Source organism: Drosophila hydei, unplaced genomic scaffold, assembly GCF_003285905.1.
Source record: "Drosophila hydei strain 15085-1641.00,03,60 unplaced genomic scaffold, DhydRS2 tig00008114-arrow-pilon, whole genome shotgun sequence".
NCBI lineage: Eukaryota > Metazoa > Arthropoda > Insecta > Diptera > Drosophilidae > Drosophila > Drosophila hydei.
In genome coordinates, this window is record NW_022045827.1 from 6618934 (window position 1) to 6640576 (window position 21643).

The window sequence follows — 21643 nt, forward strand, 5'->3', positions numbered from 1 at the left end:
TTATTCTATTCAGAATTTCGAATTAATCATTGAGTACTCAGAACTATAGAACTCCTGTTCCAGCTGTCGACAGATGGAGTTCCTCGAAGCTATCGAAGAAACTTATCCAATTTGAACGGGTTCACACACATCTCTTTTGCGCACCATAATGAAATGAGTGTACGAAGCTTACTTTTGATCTTAAAAAAACATCGTTCTTTGAACTAGTTCATTTTGTGCTTTCATAAGTTTTACTGCACTACATTATTTATCTACTTTTAGACCATTTTTCTTTCAGTAACAGCATAAATTCAGCTACTCTTTCAACTATTTCACGACTTGAGGAGATTTGGAATAACTATGAGTCGATAAAGTTTTCATTGCATTTCGAAACTCTTCAAGCACTTGCGCAAGTTCCTCAATTGAAGCCAATGAACCACGATAAGTTTTAAATAAAAAATATAAAATAAAAAATGCGAATTGAATTCTATTTCACGAATTGTTGTCAACGAAACTCCATTAAATGTTATTTCGACTTTTATATATGTATATATATACGATTTTTATTATAAATGTTTAATTTTTAAATACATACATACAACATAAAAATTATAAATTGGAAAAAATACACACAGCTGTTTAGGCGTCGCTTCTTTTCTCACGCTGATTCATTGTTGTTTCTTGTTTGTTTTTGTTTTGTTTGCTTGGTTGATATATATATATAGATATATATATATATATACATATATATGTATATACACCTATATACAGTAGGTAGATTAGAAATCAAATACGCTTTGTGAACCGAGATAAACAAATTGTGAAACTATTTTTAGCAAGTTTTCAGTTTGTGGTTTTTTCATACTTCAACTTGTTCGGCTTAAGACTTCATCTTATATGCTGTATAAGAGGGTTTACGATAATTGTTTTTATTTATTTAGTTATAGGTATAGCATTAAATCTTTGATTGTTGCTAGAATGTGAAATAATAGTAGAAAAAAGAATAAAGCTAAACATAAATTGAACCAAAAATTTATAACTATGAATAATTTCTTTCAATTTGTTTGTATTTTTCATTCTTTTTTTTTTTTTTTTTTGAATTTTCATTAGATTTTTTTGTTTGTTTTTTTTTTTCATACGTGTATATATAATTTATATAAATTGCAACTATCACACGTGCCGAACGCAGCTGGAGAGAGCCGGATAGGCACACACATTGCCACAGATCAAGGACGAGCGATTCTTCTCTACTACGGATCTGATCTGAACTGAACCAAAACTGAACTGATCTTTCGTTTTATCATTATCTTCGCTATATATATTCATACATATATATATACATATATATATATATATATATATATATATATATATATGTGATTCTCTCTTATTTGTAACGCTGCTGAGAACAACTGCAACTGGAATTTTTTCGTCTTTCGCAAACTTTTCGAAAACATTTGCAACTCTCAAGTTTTTTTTTTCTTTTAATTTTTTTTATACAATTCAAATTTTTGTTTAAACATTTCTACGATACGACGTCAACTTGAATCCGCTTTCAATAATGCTTACGTTAAATTTTATTTAGAATGCGTCTGCCCGCGTTTGTTTTGAGATGAAATCGAAGTGGGAGCTCTCTAAGTGGCGACTATGAACTGTGGGCCCAGATATAGTAGAAATATTGTTTTAAGAGCGCTTTTTCTTTGATAAATTATCGCTTGGTTTTAACGGGGCTATGTGTTGTTGTTTTTCTTTTTATTTAAACTAACTTTTTGCTTTTACGTTTTGTTTGTTGTTGGTTTTTGTTTTTTCCATTTAATTTAATTTATAATTAATATTATCTTTATGTGTTTCATCATCATCATCATCCTCATCATCATCATCATCAATCATGAAAATTAAATTGATTGCCCCTATGAGCCGGCATTAGTTTTAAATTTTAAATAATGTTTTTATTTATAATTATCAGCATAAACTTTTCAAATCTCTCGTTGGAAATTTCATTTTCTGCAATGACAAAAAGCAACCAATTTAAAATTGAAATTCTATACGATCCAATTAATTTCGCTGATGGGCGCACACAACACACACCTACAAAGGGACATCACTTGCAACAGTTGTTCGTCGTTTGAGTTGATTCGTTTCCATTTGGCTTTATAACAGTTCCAGGATTGTTGTCATTCTTGGGTAGTTTCTTGGCTGTTGAAAATTCATAGATATTATTTGCTTCGCTTTAAGTAAATAAACGTTTTGTTTACTTACCAATTGCCAAGAAGATATCATTGACATTCATGCCCGTCTTCGCTGACGTTTCCATAAACAACAAACCATTCTCTTCTGCATATTGCTTCGCTTCATCGAACTCCACGACGCGAATGTTCGATAAGTCCGCCTTATTGCCAGCCAGCGCAATGACAATGTTCGGTGAGGCCTACAAAAGTACAAATTGTTTGTATTATAAAGAATATAAATAATAAAATTAAAGAGCTAACATAACATGCTCTTCAAATTTACTTTGAAACGCATGTGATGTCAGTTATGACTTGCCTCACAGAGACAAGTTGAAACTCCAATCATTATAAGCCCTATCAATTCCGAACACTTTCTTTTAAGCAAATAATGATTATCTTACATGACAATATTATCTTACAAAACAACATTGAACTTTACTATCTAAACAAGTAGACATAAAACAGAAAAAGAAACCTTTTAAGTTATATAAAGCTAGGCTTGACTAAGCTTAAATATCCTCGAATTAGTTGCAACTTATATTTGAAGCCCATTAATTTGCGGACTTTAGACTTTGAAAAACCATGCACCGTCCATAATTTCGTAATGACTGCAATGAGCCGTAAACAATGACGGAAATAATAAATGAGTTCAATGCACAGCAGAAAGCTTCAATTCAGTAAATTTATATATATCCACAAAACAGACAAAAACAATTCCATTTGTGTATATGAGAATATTCTGCATGCTGTCCACTTGTGATCGCATTTAACTTGTTCACTCAAGAGAATTGAAAGAGAGATCGTATTCCATGTTTACTCACTTGTTTATGCAGTTCCTTGACCCAGGTTTTTGCACGCTGAAAACTGTCCTGATTTTGTATGTCATAGACAACGATTGCGGCCTGCGCACCTCTATAATACATGGGAGCTAAGCTGTGATACCTGCAAATGAAATATATTTTAGCCAAATGTTGTCTGTGAGCATACGAGAGGGGTCTGAAAAAACTATAAACATAAAATCATCTAAGGTTGATTAATTATATGTATTAATTATTTTTCTATGTTTCTAATTACTTTCAATTATTCAGACCACCCTCGTAAACAATATGAGCACTTTAACGTTGGGTTAAACAATCATGTTAAGTGAAGCATAAACTTTTGAATTAATGATTACATTAACATTGAATCATTGCCATTTACATTTAAGCTTACATTATCAGCTAATAACATATTAATTACATTAACATTGAGGCATTAGCAAACACATTAAAGGTAACGTGACTATGAATGTTAATATTAACATTTATAGTTACATTAACTTTGAAGCATTAGCATTCACAGTGAATGTGGCATATACTTGAATGTTAACTTCTTAGATTACTTTACATAATTATAACATTAACATTAATCATAAATATTAGCATTAGCACTAACATTATTGAAGAATTAAAAGTAAATTTAATGCCAACTTTTACATGATTAAGCTTAAGCTCTTTTAAGACTCACCGCTCCTGACCGGCTGTATCCCAGATCTCGAACTTCACCACTGTATCCTCTATGCAAATGGTTTGTGTTAGAAAGGCCGCACCTATCGTGCTCTCCTGATATTCATGGAACTGGCCCTTAACAAAGCGCAGCACCAGCGACGATTTGCCAACAGCCGATTCGCCAAGTAGCACCAGCTTGAATTGGCAACTTTTATTCTGCGAGGTGCCATTGGGACGTTGGGCGGCTCCAGAGCCTGACCCCCCGCTGCGTGGTGCTGTTGCCATTATATTTCTGTTGCTGTTGTAATTGCGCTTAAAACGTAGGAATAAGCCTTTAGATGCGAGATTTGTTGCGGACGGTCGAAAAAGATTCAATTTTTTCTCAATCTCTCACTCTTGCCAGCTTTCTCTCTATCGCTCTCTCTTTCTTTGTCTCTGGCTCTGTGTGTGTATAATCTAGAAAAGAGAACAAATATTAATACAGGAATTTGCGAGAATTTCGCGGCTGCTGATAAATTATAAAATAATGCTATCAACGTCATTGACCGTGTGGCGCCTTCGGTTGTTGCATCGGCGCTAATCGAAATTAATTAAACATGTAGCAAACGCACAAAAAACTCTCATTTTATATATAGAACTGCTTATCGGTGAACTGAAGGGGCAGAGCATAAATCAAAAACGCCCCATTTAAACAATCGTTATATGAATGCTACGAAAAGTATCAAATGAAAGATAAATAAACAAAAAATAATATAAATATATTATCTTCTATGCAGTATACAAAACATAGAGCTGCTTCAACTGAAATTAAAGAGCTTTTAACGAAACGTTTACAGAGCCTTATGCTCTTCAAACAAGGCCGACTGAAGGCCGAAAGCTTATCTACGTATCAGCTATAACCGCATATGTTATACGACGTATATTTCGTATGAATAACTGATATATACAATATGCATTTCATAAGGTTTTTGGGATTGTACTATATATATGATATATGCTAATTGAACGACAAAGTTCAATGTCAAGAATTTGTGTGGAGAAGAAATAGTTGCGTGTCGGCAACAAAAACAAACACAAGCAAACACATTTACACAAACACACACATTCAGTTAATTGCGAATTGCGCTAATCACAACAACAACATAAGCAACGCGCAACTAGGGGAACAACTAAAAATACTTCAAACACGCGCAACACAATAGGCGAAACCTTAAAAATGTTTAGGCGCAATTATTGTTTTCATGTATATTTCTGTGTGTCAGTATTTTAAGCAAATAATTACAAATGTTTTAAGACTTTACTCATCTGGTTACAAAGTTATAATTTTTTTTAAAATTTTTCAAGCACCCCATAAACAAAACACAAACTCAGACAAATGTAAATTGTTATCAGTTAAATGTCTATCTTATCTGACTTACTCATATTATAGTCAACAAATTGCTCACTTTGGCTACTACAGAAATAATATAAAAATTAAACAAATATGAACGAAACGCGCCCATAAAGAACCGTTAAAGGTTGACTGTATGTAAATGTTAACAGTGTTTCTGAATCAGTATTGAGATTAACATTTCTGTAATTTACGTACATGTCAAAAATGTTAGCTAACATAAGTAGAGCATGCTGATTTACGTTCTCACTAGAGCAGAAAATACTCCTACAATAAACAGCGATAACAAGAGCAACTTTAGAGCAAAGAAAGTACTATAAAAATCGGTTGGGAATGAATCACTAGTACAATAAGTAACTAAAATTTCTGCTGTTTAATTTGAATTAAATGTTGTTCGTTTCCTTTGCCAACTCCTCGTCATTAAATAGAACAAACACACACACACGAGCGCGTATACATTTAGTCTCTACAATTAATTAACAGCAAAATGCTAAACTGTACAGAGAAATCGGTTAGAAGACTGACGAGAGAAGCAAGAGATTTGGAAGAGAGATTGATAAATACGGATCTCGCGTTGATGAGCACAGGCTGAAAGCGGATATGCTCAGGATGGAGACGCAGCTGCGGGTGCGGGCACTAGAGCAGGCACTGGACTATGCGACAAAAGAGCGCGACAAAAATCAATGCAAAATGAATTACATGTGTATGCAGTTAGCAGGCGGGTAGTGGGCAGGCAGAAGCAATGTAACACAGAGAAAGTGAAATGCGGCGCATTTCGTTATTGTGGTATTATTAAATTAAGCGTCAAAGCAATATTGCACAAACGATGCAGGCGACATCATCAAAGTGAACAATAATCGAGTAAAAACTTGATGCACTAACATTTTACGTTTTCTATTGTTTGCTGTGTGAGACCCGTTTGAGGCTTTGGCGCTTTGGAGCAAAGTGCAAACACAGACACACTAACAAGCAAATAGAAGAATCAAGTTGTCAAGCACGACTTACACACACACACACACACGCACTCACGAACTCAAATATGCCAAATGTATGAATGCGAGTGTCGCTATTTTTTGTACTCTCTCATTCTCTCGCTCTCTGGAAGTAGAAAAATTTCACTTGTTTTCGAGTTTCTGTTTGTCATGACGTCGATGCATTTTATCACAGTTGTATTACAGGTAGATTATTGAAGTCTCTCTTCTCGCAGACAGCTGCAAAACTTGCCTAAGATTTTAATAAGTCAAACGATCACATGATTTTTAAAAGCAAATATTGTAAATTAAATGAACAATATTGATAAATGTTTTTGCAAACACGAGTAGCAATTCCAACAGCTGGCGTTTCTACACAGCTAAAGAGCGTAGTGAATTATGAATCTTAGAGTTATAGATCGTACAAAACGAGGACAAAAACATTCAACACCGAGCTCACGAGCCGAAAACAAAAGCGGCGCGCAACCCTTTTGAGGAAAATTCAATAAAATATAAAACAACGGTACAGCGACAAGTCCGGAAATTACCGTAGGCAACACTAGAACAGCTGACGATGCGTCATTCACACAGAAAACGAAACGAACGGCTGACACACACAATTACACATCATACGTGCATACACAAGAGAGAACAAGTGGCAAAGGAAACGAGAAAGAGCGCACTCCATACAATTCGAGCCGTTGACATAAAAACTTTACGCCATTATTAAAAATTTGCGATCAGTAGAATTTGGAGTTTAAATTGTTAAACCTTACTTTATTATTCTATTTTAAAATCGATGTTGAATTATAAAAATCAATGTTCAAATATGGCCAGCAACTCCGAAAAGTAGACATATTTAAATAGCTAGCATCGTATGAGTACACATTTAAGTCAACAAGTGTAATACAAGACTTCTCTGCGTAATTATTTGAAATATGATGAAGAAAGAAAAATAACCCCTATAGGTTCGGTCTGCAACACGTCGACATAACATTTGTTATATTCAGCGGCGTCAGCATTAATGGCAGCGCATTAAAAAGGCGGATACAAAAACAAAGAAAATGAAATATGCAATTTTGTTTACATTAAGCACAGAGAGCTTCACAATTTTGTTCTTCCTCAGGGTTGAAATATCGGAGGAAGGCCTCATGAAGCGGGGGCGTTGAAGCTGTCATGACGATAAGCAACGATTGTAGATAAATCCGTAGACACACACACGCACGCACACATTAGTAGAATGAGCTCCACATTCTAAGACGCAAAAAGCGAATGAACAAAGAAGCAGGTGGACTGGGCTAAGAGCTGCAAAGCTTAGCCAACTACTGATTACTAGACTGTGCCCATCACTTTCCCGCACCTGTAATTCTATTATTTACAGTTATATTGCCCTTTGGTTATCATACAGAGAAACAAACGCACATTTATTGCGCTATGTGTTGCCACTGTGCGCTGCATTTAAGCACCAATACTTATGAGACAACTCGTTCTGTCTTGCTTGCTCACATGCTCTGGCGTGCAACGCACCCAATTTCAGGGACAGCTATCGCGCTCGCTCACACAGGCTCACAGAGCAGCAGTATTCGCATGTATGAGTGTGTGTGTTTTGTGGGGCGAATTGATTGCTGCTCGCGCTCTCTTTCTCTCTGCTCAGCGCCAGCTATCGATGACGATTGTAATGGTGGACATGAAAAATTTTACACAACTTTCTTAATTAATGGAAAAACAACAGCGCCCTTTTCACATGCACTTTTCTGTTCTCGCTTACAATTACGCACTTTGATTGTAGCAACAACTCTTTATACACTTTACTGCTGCAACTCACTCTTTGTTTGTGTTTGACTGTGATTTACGATTTCTTATTTGCGTTTTCGAACGTAGCACAGCCACGAAAACTTGGAAACAAACGCACGCAGACAGAGATAGACAGCGACTGACTCTATCCCCACGACTCTCCAACGTTTCAGGTCTTGTTTTTGTCAATTTCGAGGCGCTGCATGTATTGTGAGACGTGACTTGCACTTTTTCTGTCGGCCCTTTAGTTTTGGGTGCAGTACGCGAATATTATTGTTTTTACCACTCTCTTTTTTTGCAAATATTGCCTGGATTATTGCTGAACTTGAATCCACTTACAATTTTTATTAGTGATGTAAGAAAACAGCAGGTAATCGATGTTCGTTTTAACGATATTGATTGATGGTTAATCGATATATCTTTGCCGCGGCTTTCGATTATTAACCGATTTTAAATAAATTATCAACCTAATCTGTGCAATTTAACAATTAATCTAATGCGTTAAAAATACTCTTACTTCACAATCATATCATTTAAATATAGAGCTGTAAAGTTTTAAATGCTAAATAAAGCTATTAATTTGATTACATACAAAGAAATATTATATATTATATTTAGATCTTTATTTTAACAACAAAATGTATAATTAATTTCATTCAAACATAACTGTCTTGTTATTTTTCCTATTCGATTCATCGCTTCAATGTTTTTTATTTCGCTATCGAAATTAATAATAATCAATATCGCCATCTATTTACGAAGTTTACATCGACTGCAATCTATTATATATTCGTAGCTTTCTTTTCGGACAGTTTTTTTCTGTGGTAATCACATATTCTGTAATGAAGACTTTCTTATAATTATATAATACTCTAAGTATGTGACTCATCCATTATATTCCTATATTCTCTATTTAAAATGGTCAACTATCGATACCAGTCGTCGCTTCGGACTTTACGTGGCGTTCGGTTACTGTGCTTTGATTTGATGTCATCTTTGACCAATTACGACAGTGCTTGCAAATTGTATGCCAAAGTTGGTATTTTCGGTATTTTGGCATATATGGTCACATTATCAATTTGAGTATTTTGTGAATGGCAGTAAATGGTAATAACATTGCGAGGCGAGAAGTGAAAACGTCGGTCGAGAATCCGAAAAGCAGGATTTGATTAAATAATTAAAGCTCAACGACAAAAGTGCGACTGAACAACCGTGTAAACGTATCAAATAGTGATCAGCACCAATACATAGATCTAGTGCTCGTCTTGCTGCGAAGCCCCTTGCGTACGCACACACACATAGCTATTGACATTTGTGATCTGTGCTCTGCGTCTCCTTTGCTCATACACACAAACACACACACACACGTACACTGCGGTTTCCCCGTTCATCGTAGTTTTCACAGCTGCAACGCAAATTCGAAAAAGGAGTTTGCAAATTTGCATCAAGTGTCCCGGGAAAGCGTAATCAGAGCGCATTGTGCTAAATAATCAGACCAAAGGTGTGCAAATTATTGATTTTGCTTAGACTTAAAACCTTTTCATACGCCATTCATTGTATTTTTTCTTTCCCCATTGCGATGCCAATTAATTTCTTTTGCCACAAGCTGTTGCACACAGATTGCTGTATGTATGCCTCTGTGTAACTTAGCTAAAAATTGAATTTTCACTAATCCTGGCTGCACTTGCACGTGGCGATGTGCCTGCCTAGGCGTGCCCTTCGCATACACACTTGCACATACACTGCATACTTCGAGCTGCCCCGGAATTTTCCTTTGCCTTTCCGCCACACACAAACAACAACGCTATATACAAGTCGGAAAAACGGAAAAGTGACGAGAGAACTTTCATTTGGTGATCTGTTGAACTAAAAAAGTGACTGCTAAGGCAAAGGGATAAAGCGCTGACTTTTACTACTCCAAAAAGTCCAGCAAAATCTACGCAGACAATTTATACAGTACAGTAATTACTCACAAAAGAGAACCGTTTTGCTTTATGCAGTCAATGCTGTTATGTGAATATACAGAATTTGCTTTTGCTATTTCCGGTATTCATGAAATAGTTTAGCTCTAATGAAAACTCTTAACGTGGCGTTTCTCTTCTTAACTTGGCCAAGTCGTATGAATTTTCTATTTTGGAGTTTTCCTTATTTAAGCAAAGTAGCTTCATTTGGTCTTCTTAGCTGTACAAAACACTTTAACATAAAAGTCGGGGCAATTCCATTTATGATAACTTAGTCTTAATATAACAAACCTTCAAAATGTTAACTTTTCTTTTATTATATCATCAATAAGTCCTTAGATATGTATGCTTCAGCTTAAGGGCGTTTTATAAGAAATTTTCATATTTAATGTATTATCTAAGACTTAATTGAATAAAGGGAATTTACATTTTTATCAAGTCAGTTTAGTCTTAACCCTTGAGTAGCTTATATTGTATCCTTAGTTAAAGTCAAAGGAAATTGGGAGGTTTACTGTACTGCAAACTAATGATAACTCTTCACTCTACTCTAATGGATATATCTAAAAACAATTTAAAAAGGCAGCTATACATAGATACGTAGATACAAATCTATCTTGATATGATTTTATATTACTTTTAAAAAAATATAATTTAATTATACTCAAACTCAATTTCCCCTTATCATCCATCCAGATGGAACTGTTGCAACAGACACTCTTAACTGCAAGGAGGTTTAAGAACTAAGCTACAGCTGGGTGAGCCTTTGGGGGCGGTCATGAGAAGCATGTTCCGTCCGATCAAGAAGATTTTTACGTACATACAAAAGAATGCCAGCAATGGAACCATGTTTGGCAGCACAAGCAGCGTGAATGCTGACAATGAAGCCAGCAGCGGCAGCAGTGGCGGCGGTGGCGTTGTTGGCGATGCCAACAGAATGGAACAGCCAAAGGAGTTGGTGCTAGAGGAGCAACTGCAGTTGCCAACAATTGATAAGGAGTCGGGCCAACGGCTCGAGGATGAGGACATTGAACGTCAAATAAAAACTTCAATTATCGATGCCAGCAAAGTGCATGCGTCAAAGTCGAAAATTGTGCTGCCGCTGCAGCTGCAACTAGACGATGAGTTGGCAGACTTTGCACACGAGCCGGTGGTACTGATAAACGACGCGGACGATGATCTGGAAGAACAGTTTCTGGAGCTGGACAACTTTCCCAACAATGAGATTATTGTGCTTAGCGATAGCGAGGTCAATTCATCGTTGGCCTCCGATAATATATCTGAGGATCCGCTGGCGATAGATGACTTTGCGCAACCTTTGCTGCGAGAGGATGACAACGAGGTGGTTGTGGTGGATGACGAGGATGCAGAGAGCAGCGGTAATTTGCTGTGGCTCAAACTGGACACGCCAGCGCCAGTCGGCAGCAACGTTGACAGTGGCATTGTCGGGCCCCTACCCAGCTGCAGCAATGGAAGAGCGGCTATAATCCAGCCGCCCACAAAGACCAAAGAGGACGAGCTGCGTAGCGACGGCGGCTCCGATTCAGGACTGGGCAGCGAAAATGATCGACACAACACGATAGCAACAGTTAATGGTTCGACGACGAGCGTGCAGAAGCCGCTGCGGTCCAATCTGAAGCGGCGACTGGAGGATGATGGCATGGAGCTGGCCTTGGTACCGGACATGAACAGCAGCAACGTCAGCTGCTGCTCGAGCACACAGAAACGCTCGAAGCGTTGCATTAACTTTGATAGCGTTAAGGTCTACTATTTTCCCAGGCAGCAAGGCTTTAGCTGTGTGCCCACAGCCGGTGGCTGCACGCTGGGCATGGGTGCTCGGCACATTGCTTTTAAGACGATGACGCTGGCCGAGCATGCGGCGGAGCTGAGGCGTGCGCATCGCAGCCAAAATCAGGAACAACAGCAGCAGCTGCAAACGCGCGGCTCCAGCAGTGATGACAGCGAGGAATCCGAGGAGGATTATTTAAGCGAGGGCAGTAGCTCCGATGCTGACGATGGCTCCAATGGATTCCTGCAGCCGGTAACGCCCAAGCAGCGACGAGCGCTGCTAAAAGCGGCCGGAGTGAGAAAGATCGATGCCAGCGAGAAGATCGATTGCAAGGATATACGCAATTCGCGCGAGGTGTGCGGCTGTTCGTGTCGCGAATTTTGTGACCCGGAGACGTGTGCCTGCAGCCAGGCGGGTATCAAGTGTCAAGTGGATCGAGCGATGTTCCCGTGCGGCTGCACACGCGAAGCCTGCGGCAACACCGTCGGACGTGTCGAGTTCAATCCTACCCGCGTGCGCACCCACTACATACACACCGTTATGCGGCTGGATATGGAGCAGCGCCAGAGTCAGGGCCCGCCGACGGCAACGAGCAATAATGGTCTGGTCTATGGCAGCAGCGCCTCCGGCAGCAGCAGCGCTGGCGTCGTTTCACCCGCTGCTGCTGCTGCCGCCTCGCACTGCTTCTTCATGCAGCCGCAGTCCAACTACAGCTCCGGCTATGCCTCGCCAGCTTACACGCCCGAGACGAGCGTCAGCTATTACCAGCAACAGCAGACGCCGGGACAGTCGAACGCCTCGCCTGGTTCCACAGCAAGCAGCAGCAGCACGGCGCAGCAATCTAGCTACGCTGCTGGTTATCCGCAACTGGACAGCCTTGATTCGGGACTATTTACGAGCGGTAGCAATGCCACGCCCTCGTACGGTGAGCTTCTAACGCCTACCTATCATCCAACCGTCAGCTATGGCAGCGCACAGGTGAGTGAGAATTGGAGGAGGGACCTAATTGATTGAGCTCTAGCGGCAAACATGATATGCAAACTGAACCCTGACCCATTTCACATAGCTGTGATTATATAATATTTAATCAATTCCTAGACTGAGATTTCCAATCACCCCATTAGGCATCTATTTCTGCCCAAACAACATTTTCTCAAACCACAAATTTTATAATAGTTATAATCTACACATTATTATGCCGCTAGAGACAGATGAAGGCCTTCGCCATTTGCCCATTTTCATTTAAAGCGATTTAACTTAGTAACTCGTATTTCCTTGCAGCTCAACTCCTACAATTCCTACCAACAGACGACGACTTTATCGGGCGGTATAGTATCGCCTGGTGCGTACAGCTCATGTGCGGTGCCGTCGGTGCCGCCTTTTGGCAATGCCACCACCACCGCCTCGAATGCCACGCAATATCAGCACGCGAATGTGTTAGAAACCACCGCCGCCGTCTCCAGGAATACCAGCAGCAGCATATCCATAACGGCCAGCAGCTGTGCCACGGGCCTGGCCCGGCTGACGGGCAACGTCCCGGTTGACTTTATCAATTTGAATGCGCCGATTAGCAGCTCGTCGCGCATCTCGCAGATCAATGATCTATTGCAGCACAATCGTAATACCACCGCCGCTTTGGTAGCCGTCTCTGAGGGTTATACCACTGTGCGCAGCAGCAGGAGCGGCACCACCAACACCACCAACACGAACACCATCATTACCATCGACCTCGATTCAATTGATACGCCGCCCATTGTGGAGGAGGCGCAGCGGAGCTGTATGACGTTTGAGGAGCTGCCACCGCCGCTTATTAATCCCACGCCCATCGTTGCCGTTGTGGAGCAGCCGCACAAGCCACTGCTCGTTGTGTCCACACCGACGCCTCAGCCGCGTCAACCGCTGGAATCCAGCATCGGGATCGAATCAGTGTCGAGCTGCACAAGCAGCAACAGCAAAAGCAATTGAACCAGGATTTGCGCAACATCTGTGGATAGTTTTTATAGCAATTTTACACAGCAGAAGACTTAATTATATTTAAGCGGCAGCGTCTGAATCAAAATGCGTGTTTAGGATTTATCAACATTATGTTTGTTTCGGGCCATCTACGTCCGACGTGCTGCGTGCTACGTGCCGCCCGCCTTCCTTCGTCTCTGACGTACCAAAACTTCAGCTGGCAGCTGGCAATCATCCGCTATGCATGATATGCATAATGTCTGGCTCGCCTTGTATAAAATCAGTTTTAATTGTTACAATTCTAATTAGTCTTAAGTACACAATGTAATTTAGTCACTTCGTTGCTTAGGTTTGGAACTTATGTAGTTTTTTTTCGCCTTACCCAATTAACAGCAGTTAAGATATTTTGTATTCCACTCGAGAAGAAAATCACCCCCAACTTCTTCCCACACGTCTAGCGTTGTTTCAACGAATTTAATCCAGCTGGGCCTTGAACAATTCATGTATAAAATAAAAACGATACACTTTTAATCAATTAATTTTCAATTTTTACTGTCTGTAACTAATTTATTGCTTTGCATTTACATTTGAAAACAAAATTCGTAAATTAATTTTCAATGTAGCTTTGAACGTCTTTGTTTTTAATTCTTCTCTGTTGCTTTTAAGTATTCCTTTAGCTCTTAAGTTCCCGTTTTGACCTTAGCTGATTAGCCTTAATGAACCAACGGCGACAACAACAACAACAAAATATACATTAGACATGAATTAGTAATATTTATGTATATGCAACATAACAAGCAAACAACTTTAATAGAAGAGCAAAAAATAACACAACAAAGAAAATAAAACGAAAACGAAAAATGAACTTAAAAAAAGTAAAGAGTAAAAAAGTAAATGCAATTATTTAAATAAAATATTGAATACAAAATATGAAGTGATTGAATTTTTTTTAACATGAGACTGTGTTTTCTATATACATGTATATCTTTTCCTGATCTAATGTCTGTTCTAATATCTGTTCTTATGTACAAATGCGTCCGAGATAGACGTCTTAAGATCTACATACTTGAATCCAGACATGGACAAGCCATGAACGTGCCTCTGACCCAAACAAAGCTTTATAAGACTATATTCTGTCGAAAAAGATTAGTAAATTTAATTTTCAGATTCAAAATTTAAAAAAATTAAATATTTTTTACATTGGAGAAAAACTTAGGGATTAAATATGAATATATTAATTCGGCTATTGTTGCTGGTAAAGTTAGTTAGTAGTGGTAAAGTATTCTAAAAAGTACTATAAATATATTTATTGATCTTCTGTGTGATTCTCATGAATTCAACTCAAGAATTTCTTCTTTTGAAACAAATAGTATCTATGTTCTATCTTATATTACACCAAAATCAGTTAATTTTTTCTCTTGATCTGATTTTGAACCCTTTCCCAAAGTTTTTGATCTTAACGTCTATATAAAAAGGCATAAATAACTATTTCTCTTCTAATTATAGAAGATATTATTTATTTATTTATCATATTTATCGTAAGTATATTTGAATATATGGCCGAATAAATAGGCTTTAGCTTTGTCCAGATGTCGTCAGTTAACTTATAGAAAATAAGAGATACATAGAGCGTACAACATTCGTATCTACTTTGTGAGAAATTTATCATAAGACAATTTATGGCTATACAAAAATATATATAGCCTAGATAACTACATAGTCTAGAGCACTACAAATGCCTCTAAGCATCCCTGCCGAGCACATTATCATAGTTCACTCCAATTTGACTGCGTATCTGATCCGTAATGGCAATAACTTCCAAGCTAGCTGCGTGCGTGTACTTGGGACTCTCCAGCAGACGCTTCTCGATGCAACGACGCACTTCTTCCGCCTCGTAGCGCAAGCCACAGGAGTTCGTATAGTGAAAGTCAAATTTGGCGCGCGGCAGTGGCCAAGACTCAGGCGCGTGATTGACCAGCGACAGTTGAGTGGGACACCAATAGTTGGGGAGCTGTTTTAAAGTGTTATAAGACAATCTGTTATACTAATGTAGTACAGAGCTTGGAAGTAAGTAAGACTGAAAGATTTTCAGATCTTGAGTCTATTGAGAAATCCTTGCAGCCTCCTTAACTCTACTCTAGAGATGCTCGCTGTACAGCGTAAACACTTTATTCGCGTCGCACTGGGAGGGTCAGGGCACTTTGCGATAAGCTCACCTTAATCTCGCCTTTGGTGCCCACGATGATCGCATCGTTCTCCAGATTCTCCAGACCTGTAATGAGCGCTATCAGTCGACGATTGTCGCCGTAGTCCAATATGAATTCAGTTTGAACATCGACGCGCTCAGCATTCAGCTGAGTGCCGCTGGGAATGATCTTGACGGGCGACGAACCAAAGATGAATTGGCCCAGCTGCAGCGCATAGATGCCAATGTCCAGTGTAATGGAACCGCCCAGAGCGCGGCTAGCAACACGCTCCACATTGGCCAAACGAAAGCCGTGCTGCAGCTTCACTAGCTTCACCTCGCCAATGGCATCGCTAAGGAGCAGCTCGCGCAATCGTTCATAGCTGGGAAAGCAACGACTCCACATGCCTGCAAAACACAGCGAATTACCAATTGCCATTTCCCAGGAGCTTCGTTCGCTCACCTTCCATGAAGAATACACCTCGCTGCTCGGCCAACTTGTAGAGCTCTTGGGCCTGCTCGAGACCCAGGCACAAGGGTGTCTCGCAGAGCACATGCTTCCCCCGTGTGAGCATCAGACGCACCACGGCATAGTGGAAGGGATTCAATGTGCCCACATATACCACATCCACCTCCTTGTCCAAGGAGAGCGCCTCGAAGCCATCGAAGTGCCTCGGTATTTGATTACGCTGCGCAAACTCCTGGGCGCGCGATCCCTCGACATCAGCAACGGCCAACACTGCGTGGCGCGAGTTTGGAATGGTGCTCAGAGCAGTGACGAAATCTTGGGTAATTCGTCCAGCTGCTGCAATGCCCCAATTCAGAACTTGACTTTGCATTATAAACTTGATCTGCTGCCGATATATAGAATATACGTCTACAATTCCGTGTGCTGTCGAATCGCCACTGTTGACACAACTGTCGGAACGGATCTGACGCTGTGTGCGCCAAGTGCGCCAAGTGCGCGTCCTTATCAGACCCAAACATCTGCATTCACTGCATTTGCACTTTTTCATTACATTCTCTGCTGATAACAGAGTATAACACGAGCTGCTAGTTCTCAGAGCTCTATAGTAGGTATACCTAAGCAATACTCGTGCATATATACGTATATATCCCCGTGTTGCCTTTGATTATATTTTGTGAGAAGTGAACTTTCTTGTTGACCGAAACCCCTTTCAGTCGGAATACTTTAGAAGAAATCCTCTGAAGTTCACATATATAATTTTGAAATATCACAATAATTCATATACGTTCTCATGGAGGATACAAATAATAATAATAATAAACAAAAAATGTTAAAAGTTGAAAAACAAATATAAAAAGTTATGCATTAAAAATAAACTAAGTCATAAAAATTTTAAAAATTTAATAGAATAGAAAAACAACATTAAAAATAAAAATGTAAAACATATTATTTTTTATGTAAAGATAATATATGTTTTATATTGTAAATTATAATAAAAAAAAATTAAAGTAATAATTAAAAAATGTTAAATTGTAAAAAAAAATATAAATAACAAAAAATAAAAAATTATAATATAAATAACAATATTTATACTTAGGTTTTAATTCGTAAGTAGATTTTGTTATTTATTTCATAGATATTTATAAATAAAATAAAAAATATATATATATGTTTTTTTTAAATATTTAAATCTTGGAATTTAGAAGTTATAATCAAATGCATTTGTTGTTTTTATTATAGTTTTATAACAATCTTTATATTATTATTATATATTATAGTGGTTTGTAAGTAAATGAAGTTATCTCCCATAGGTATTGCCCCAATGTCTTCAATATCACGCATTCTAACAACTTTAGTCACATGTCCAGTAAGCATTCAACGTTATTCGTATCATGTATTTAGGGACGAGCCCTCTTTTTGATGATCTCATATATAACTAGCTACATTGGTTTTTTGTTGACGAACATTAAAGGTCATAAGTTATTTGGACCGTAACAGAGCTAAAGAAGACGATCGTGTTTGAGCTTATTTTAATTTAACTACAATTTTTAATGGTTGTAGAGTTTTCATGTATATTTGAATATATAAATTATCAAACATTGAATTTTGTTGTGAAATTCGAATTTAATTATGACGTATACAGTAATAAAAAATCTATTCATGTTGGAAACCAGTTTAATTATCTTACATTATAATACGTAATGAACTACTTGTTTTTTATTTAAATATTTGTTGTTAATTTTAAAGTCTATAATATGAATAAAAAAGAGGTAAGTGAACTATATAGAAAAGCAAATCTATCTCTATAATCTTTTTAGTTATATATAATAATATGTCTCATATATTAAGAGAGAGATATGCATTATGTGTATAAATAGTATAGCTTATATATTTAGCGACGTTCGTGTATATATATTGTAGTTATAAATATTTATTTTCAAGTTGCAATCGTGACTTAACTGGCAAGTGATTTCCTATAGCTTGACCTAAACAAAGTCAAAGCTAGTGTAAATTGGTTTGCTGGCAAAGTTTACAATATATATAGTCCACTTTTATTACTTATACTTATCACTAGAGTGCCTTAGTTGAATGACTTGGCATAGATTTTAAGTGAAGATTTTCGATGAAGATTAGATAAGTTATTAGATCTAACTACGCCCTGAGCATAGATTCCCATATAAACTGAGTTGAAATCAGAAATTCGATTTTAATATTTTTAAACTATTTATATATTTAAAAAAAAACAATTTTTTTTTTTTATTCTATTTTTATTAGTATGTTTAGAAGTATTTATTTGACTTATTTACTGCTCATCATATTTGTTAAGCACGCCGATCTGTTGGCGAATCGTATCCTCGATCTGGGCAAATAGCAAACTATCCGCATAGCTGACATTCTTGTTTTCCAGCTCGCCAGCAAATATGGACTGACGCACTGCCTCCGCCTCGTAGCGCATGGCTTCCGAGTTGGCATAGTTGGTCGCATGCTTGCCCTTGGGCGGCAGCCACTCCTTCTCCTTGCCATCGATGTCTATCAGTTTGTTTGGCGTCCAGAAATCGATAAGCTGGAATGAGGAAATACATTTCGATACAGATACAGAACTGTGACGTCACAGAGCTTTGATCACTTGCCGGCCACGTGAGCAATGTTTATCAATGTTTGTCGCTCGCCAGCAAATGTTGATTCATTGACTTACCGTCACTTGTCCTTTGGTGCCCTTGATGATGGCCGTGTTGTCCAACTTCTCGCGAGAGGAAATGCGCATGCGTGCCGTTCGTCCGCCGCTGTAGGTGAGCGTGGTGCTGACATCATCATCGATGCCCTCGGCATTGGTGTGGCCAGTTGATTCGATTTTCTGCGGTGGCTCCTGGAAGGCCCACTGCGAGGCTTGTATGGTATAGATACCCAGATCATAAACGACGCCTCCACCCAGCTCCCGTTTTCTGCAAGTACAAAATAGTTTAGCTCTTTCTATTTATCAATCAGTTGTCCAGTTCCAACTTACTGAAGACGATCCACGTTCGGCATGGGAAAACCAAAGTTAACCTGCACATCCTTGATCTCGCCCAGAGCTCCACTCTGGATGAGCTGACGCACATGCTGATAGGAAGGGAAGAAGCGTGACCAGACAGCTTCCATGAAGAAACGTTTGTTTGCCTTCGCTGCGGCCAATATGCCCTCCACCTGTTTCTTGTTCATGGCCAGCGGCTTCTCGCAGAGAACATGCTTGCCATGGTTGAGCATCAGCAGGGACACCTCGTAATGCTGCGGATTCAGCACGCCAATATAAACCACATCTGCATGAAAGAGGAAGTTAGACCACAGTTGCAGAACCAACTGTCAAGCAGGATACGTACCCACATCTTTGCTTTTGGCCAGCTCCTCATAGCTGCCTAAGGCCGTGGGTATTTCGTGCTTCTTGGCAAATTCTGCCGCGCGCTCCTGAGCGCGTGCAGCCACAGCCACCACCTTGTGATCGCTGGCTGGCAATGTGCTGAGCGCAATGACAAAGTCCTCGCTAATCTTGCCAGCGGATGCGATGCCCCAACGAATCAGTTTGCCCGATGACATGTTTAACGTGTCTCCAAAGACCTGCAAATGAATTAAAAGTGAGAACTGACGTTAGTTAAATATGAAAACGCTGATGCCGGTAATGTATATGGGGCGTGTTATCAGCTGTGGGGAGAGAGAGAGAGACAGAGAGAGATACTTTCAGATAAGACTCAATGGTAGCACTTCAATATTTATCTGGATGCCCTTGTAGAGGGTAAAAATTCAAAATATGTTGTATTTTAAGATTTTAAACTTTTTATAATATACATTTTTTTTAATATTATTAAAACATTATAAAAAAATAATTGTATAATTATTAAGGCTTTATGAGGGCTCGAGATAATTTACAAATAATTTAAGGTTCACATGTTTAGGTAAGCATTCGTTAATACTTCTATACTCTATCATAAAGAATCTATATATAAAACAAATGAATTATGTGTGTCTAATGGAAATGCCTTTTCCACTAGATAACGATGTTGGAATTTCGCAATATTATAATTAATATTCTAATGGCAATATCTGCATTTAATCTATACATCAATTGTGATATTTGTTTGCATTAATATAGTATATTAACGTTTTACGTATGTCATACATGAGTACTCATGTACACAATTATTATTCTGTTAATGTATATATATGTATGTATATATTTGTATATATTTGCAGATAGAGGGAGACAAAACGAGACACACGTATATACTATGTACATTAACTTAACAGTTTGTCTATTGCAAAGCTTTTGTTTAGATTGTGTACTGCAGTTGGGGGTGGCGATTCCAACAGGTGTCATAGCAGCCATATTCGCATTCTTTACTGCTAATGCGCATAGTTGCATTTACAACGCGTTCGCATATTACTCTCTCACTTTCTGTTTATAGTTTCAATTACTTTATGCACAGTGGCTACTTAAGTGCCGGCTAATTTTACAAGTATAAATACAAATATTAACACACCTTTCTTAGCAATTCACAATTTTACCTTCCAAAAAATTGTAACGCAGCTGTGTTAGTCAACTGTACACTAGTGTTATTGCGTTAGAACTATTTCTATAATTAAAAACTTTCCGCTGCTTTGTGTTTGTTGGGAAGGAGACAACATTTAAAAGTTTTCTTTAACAGTGGCATAACAGCAGCCATCACTGTTAAATATAACAAGCATTATCAAACTAATATGCAACATAGGCACAGCATATTTTATAATAGTTAATTTTTGATCTATATCAGTTATATATCCATAAAAATCAGCTACACTTATAAAAATATTGTAGTTTTGTGTATTTTAAATTTATTATCATGAAAGAGATTGAAATAAACCGCCAAAGCTTGAAGCTTGCCATTCATATGTTAACGTTGGGCCAAATTGAACGAAAGAGCACAACCAGGGCGAATCACTTAACGAACTGTCTGAATCGATGCAGCCCTGGTGTTGGTACTGTGCGCGTTGCAAGTAAATTTTTGACTGCTTTATTTTCTTAACTATTTTGCCATCTGTGCGAACAAATATCATCTTTGCTGCCCCGCAATTCGCATTGCGCAACCCCAAGCTTCTGATCAGAGCGCTGTGCCGTGCTGAAACGCGATTGTAAACATGTCCGAACGCTCCAAAGGTGACGTGTCGTCGTCGCGCGTCAACAACAATGCAAATCGAATTGTTAAAAATCCACTGCTTAGTGCCTCGGTGACTGGTCTCAGCTATGACGACTTTCCCAATAAGCCGCTCCTGCTTCCAGCAGCACCGCCTGTGGTGCATGCACCACCCGCACAGCCTGCCAACGCTCTCATCGCTGGCATTCTCAAACGCGGTAAGTGTGTCAGACAAAAAGAGAGAGGGAGAGAGAGAGAGAGGAGTTGAAGATTATGAGAGAGTGAGACTCAGAGGGAGA

The 21643-nt window shown here is 38.5% G+C and overlaps 5 protein-coding genes across 5 annotated transcripts in view; 2 read left to right on the forward strand and 3 right to left on the reverse strand.

The window, feature by feature from the left end:
- Positions 1–1906: 1906 nt before the first annotated feature.
- Positions 1907–8205, reverse strand: LOC111595544 (ras-related protein Rab-5B). The gene is made up of 6 exons (XM_023309330.2): positions 7881–8205; positions 3714–4150; positions 3029–3149; positions 2239–2407; positions 2068–2175; positions 1907–1983 (listed from the first exon to the last, which is right to left on the reverse strand). The coding sequence occupies exons 2-5, from the start codon at positions 3977–3979 to the stop codon at positions 2081–2083; spliced, it is 651 nt and encodes a 216-aa protein (XP_023165098.1). The 5' UTR covers positions 3980–4150; positions 7881–8205; the 3' UTR covers positions 1907–1983; positions 2068–2080.
- A 460-nt stretch (positions 8206–8665) lies between these two features.
- LOC111595518 lies at positions 8666–14088 on the forward strand. The gene is made up of 3 exons (XM_023309298.2): positions 8666–9350; positions 10504–12574; positions 12878–14088. The coding sequence occupies exons 2-3, from the start codon at positions 10586–10588 to the stop codon at positions 13559–13561; spliced, it is 2673 nt and encodes an 890-aa protein (XP_023165066.2). The 5' UTR covers positions 8666–9350; positions 10504–10585; the 3' UTR covers positions 13562–14088.
- A 1024-nt stretch (positions 14089–15112) lies between these two features.
- LOC111595504 (trans-1,2-dihydrobenzene-1,2-diol dehydrogenase) lies at positions 15113–16656 on the reverse strand. Its single transcript, XM_023309276.2, has 3 exons — positions 16198–16656; positions 15766–16142; positions 15113–15560 (listed from the first exon to the last, which is right to left on the reverse strand). The coding sequence occupies exons 1-3, from the start codon at positions 16571–16573 to the stop codon at positions 15291–15293; spliced, it is 1023 nt and encodes a 340-aa protein (XP_023165044.2). The 5' UTR covers positions 16574–16656; the 3' UTR covers positions 15113–15290.
- A 1831-nt stretch (positions 16657–18487) lies between these two features.
- LOC111595497 (trans-1,2-dihydrobenzene-1,2-diol dehydrogenase) lies at positions 18488–20804 on the reverse strand. The gene is made up of 5 exons (XM_023309267.2): positions 20715–20804; positions 19560–19794; positions 19208–19499; positions 18899–19145; positions 18488–18766 (listed from the first exon to the last, which is right to left on the reverse strand). Exons 2-5 carry the CDS (start codon positions 19771–19773, stop codon positions 18506–18508), a joined length of 1014 nt encoding a protein of 337 aa, XP_023165035.1. The 5' UTR covers positions 19774–19794; positions 20715–20804; the 3' UTR covers positions 18488–18505.
- A 360-nt stretch (positions 20805–21164) lies between these two features.
- LOC111595558 overlaps positions 21165–21643 on the forward strand; it is a 28401-nt gene continuing 27922 nt past the window's right edge. Inside the window, exon 1 of the mRNA XM_023309352.2 lies at positions 21165–21562. Coding sequence (XP_023165120.2) covers positions 21349–21562 — 214 coding nt within the window. The 5' untranslated portion in view covers positions 21165–21348. The remainder of the gene's footprint in view (positions 21563–21643) is intronic.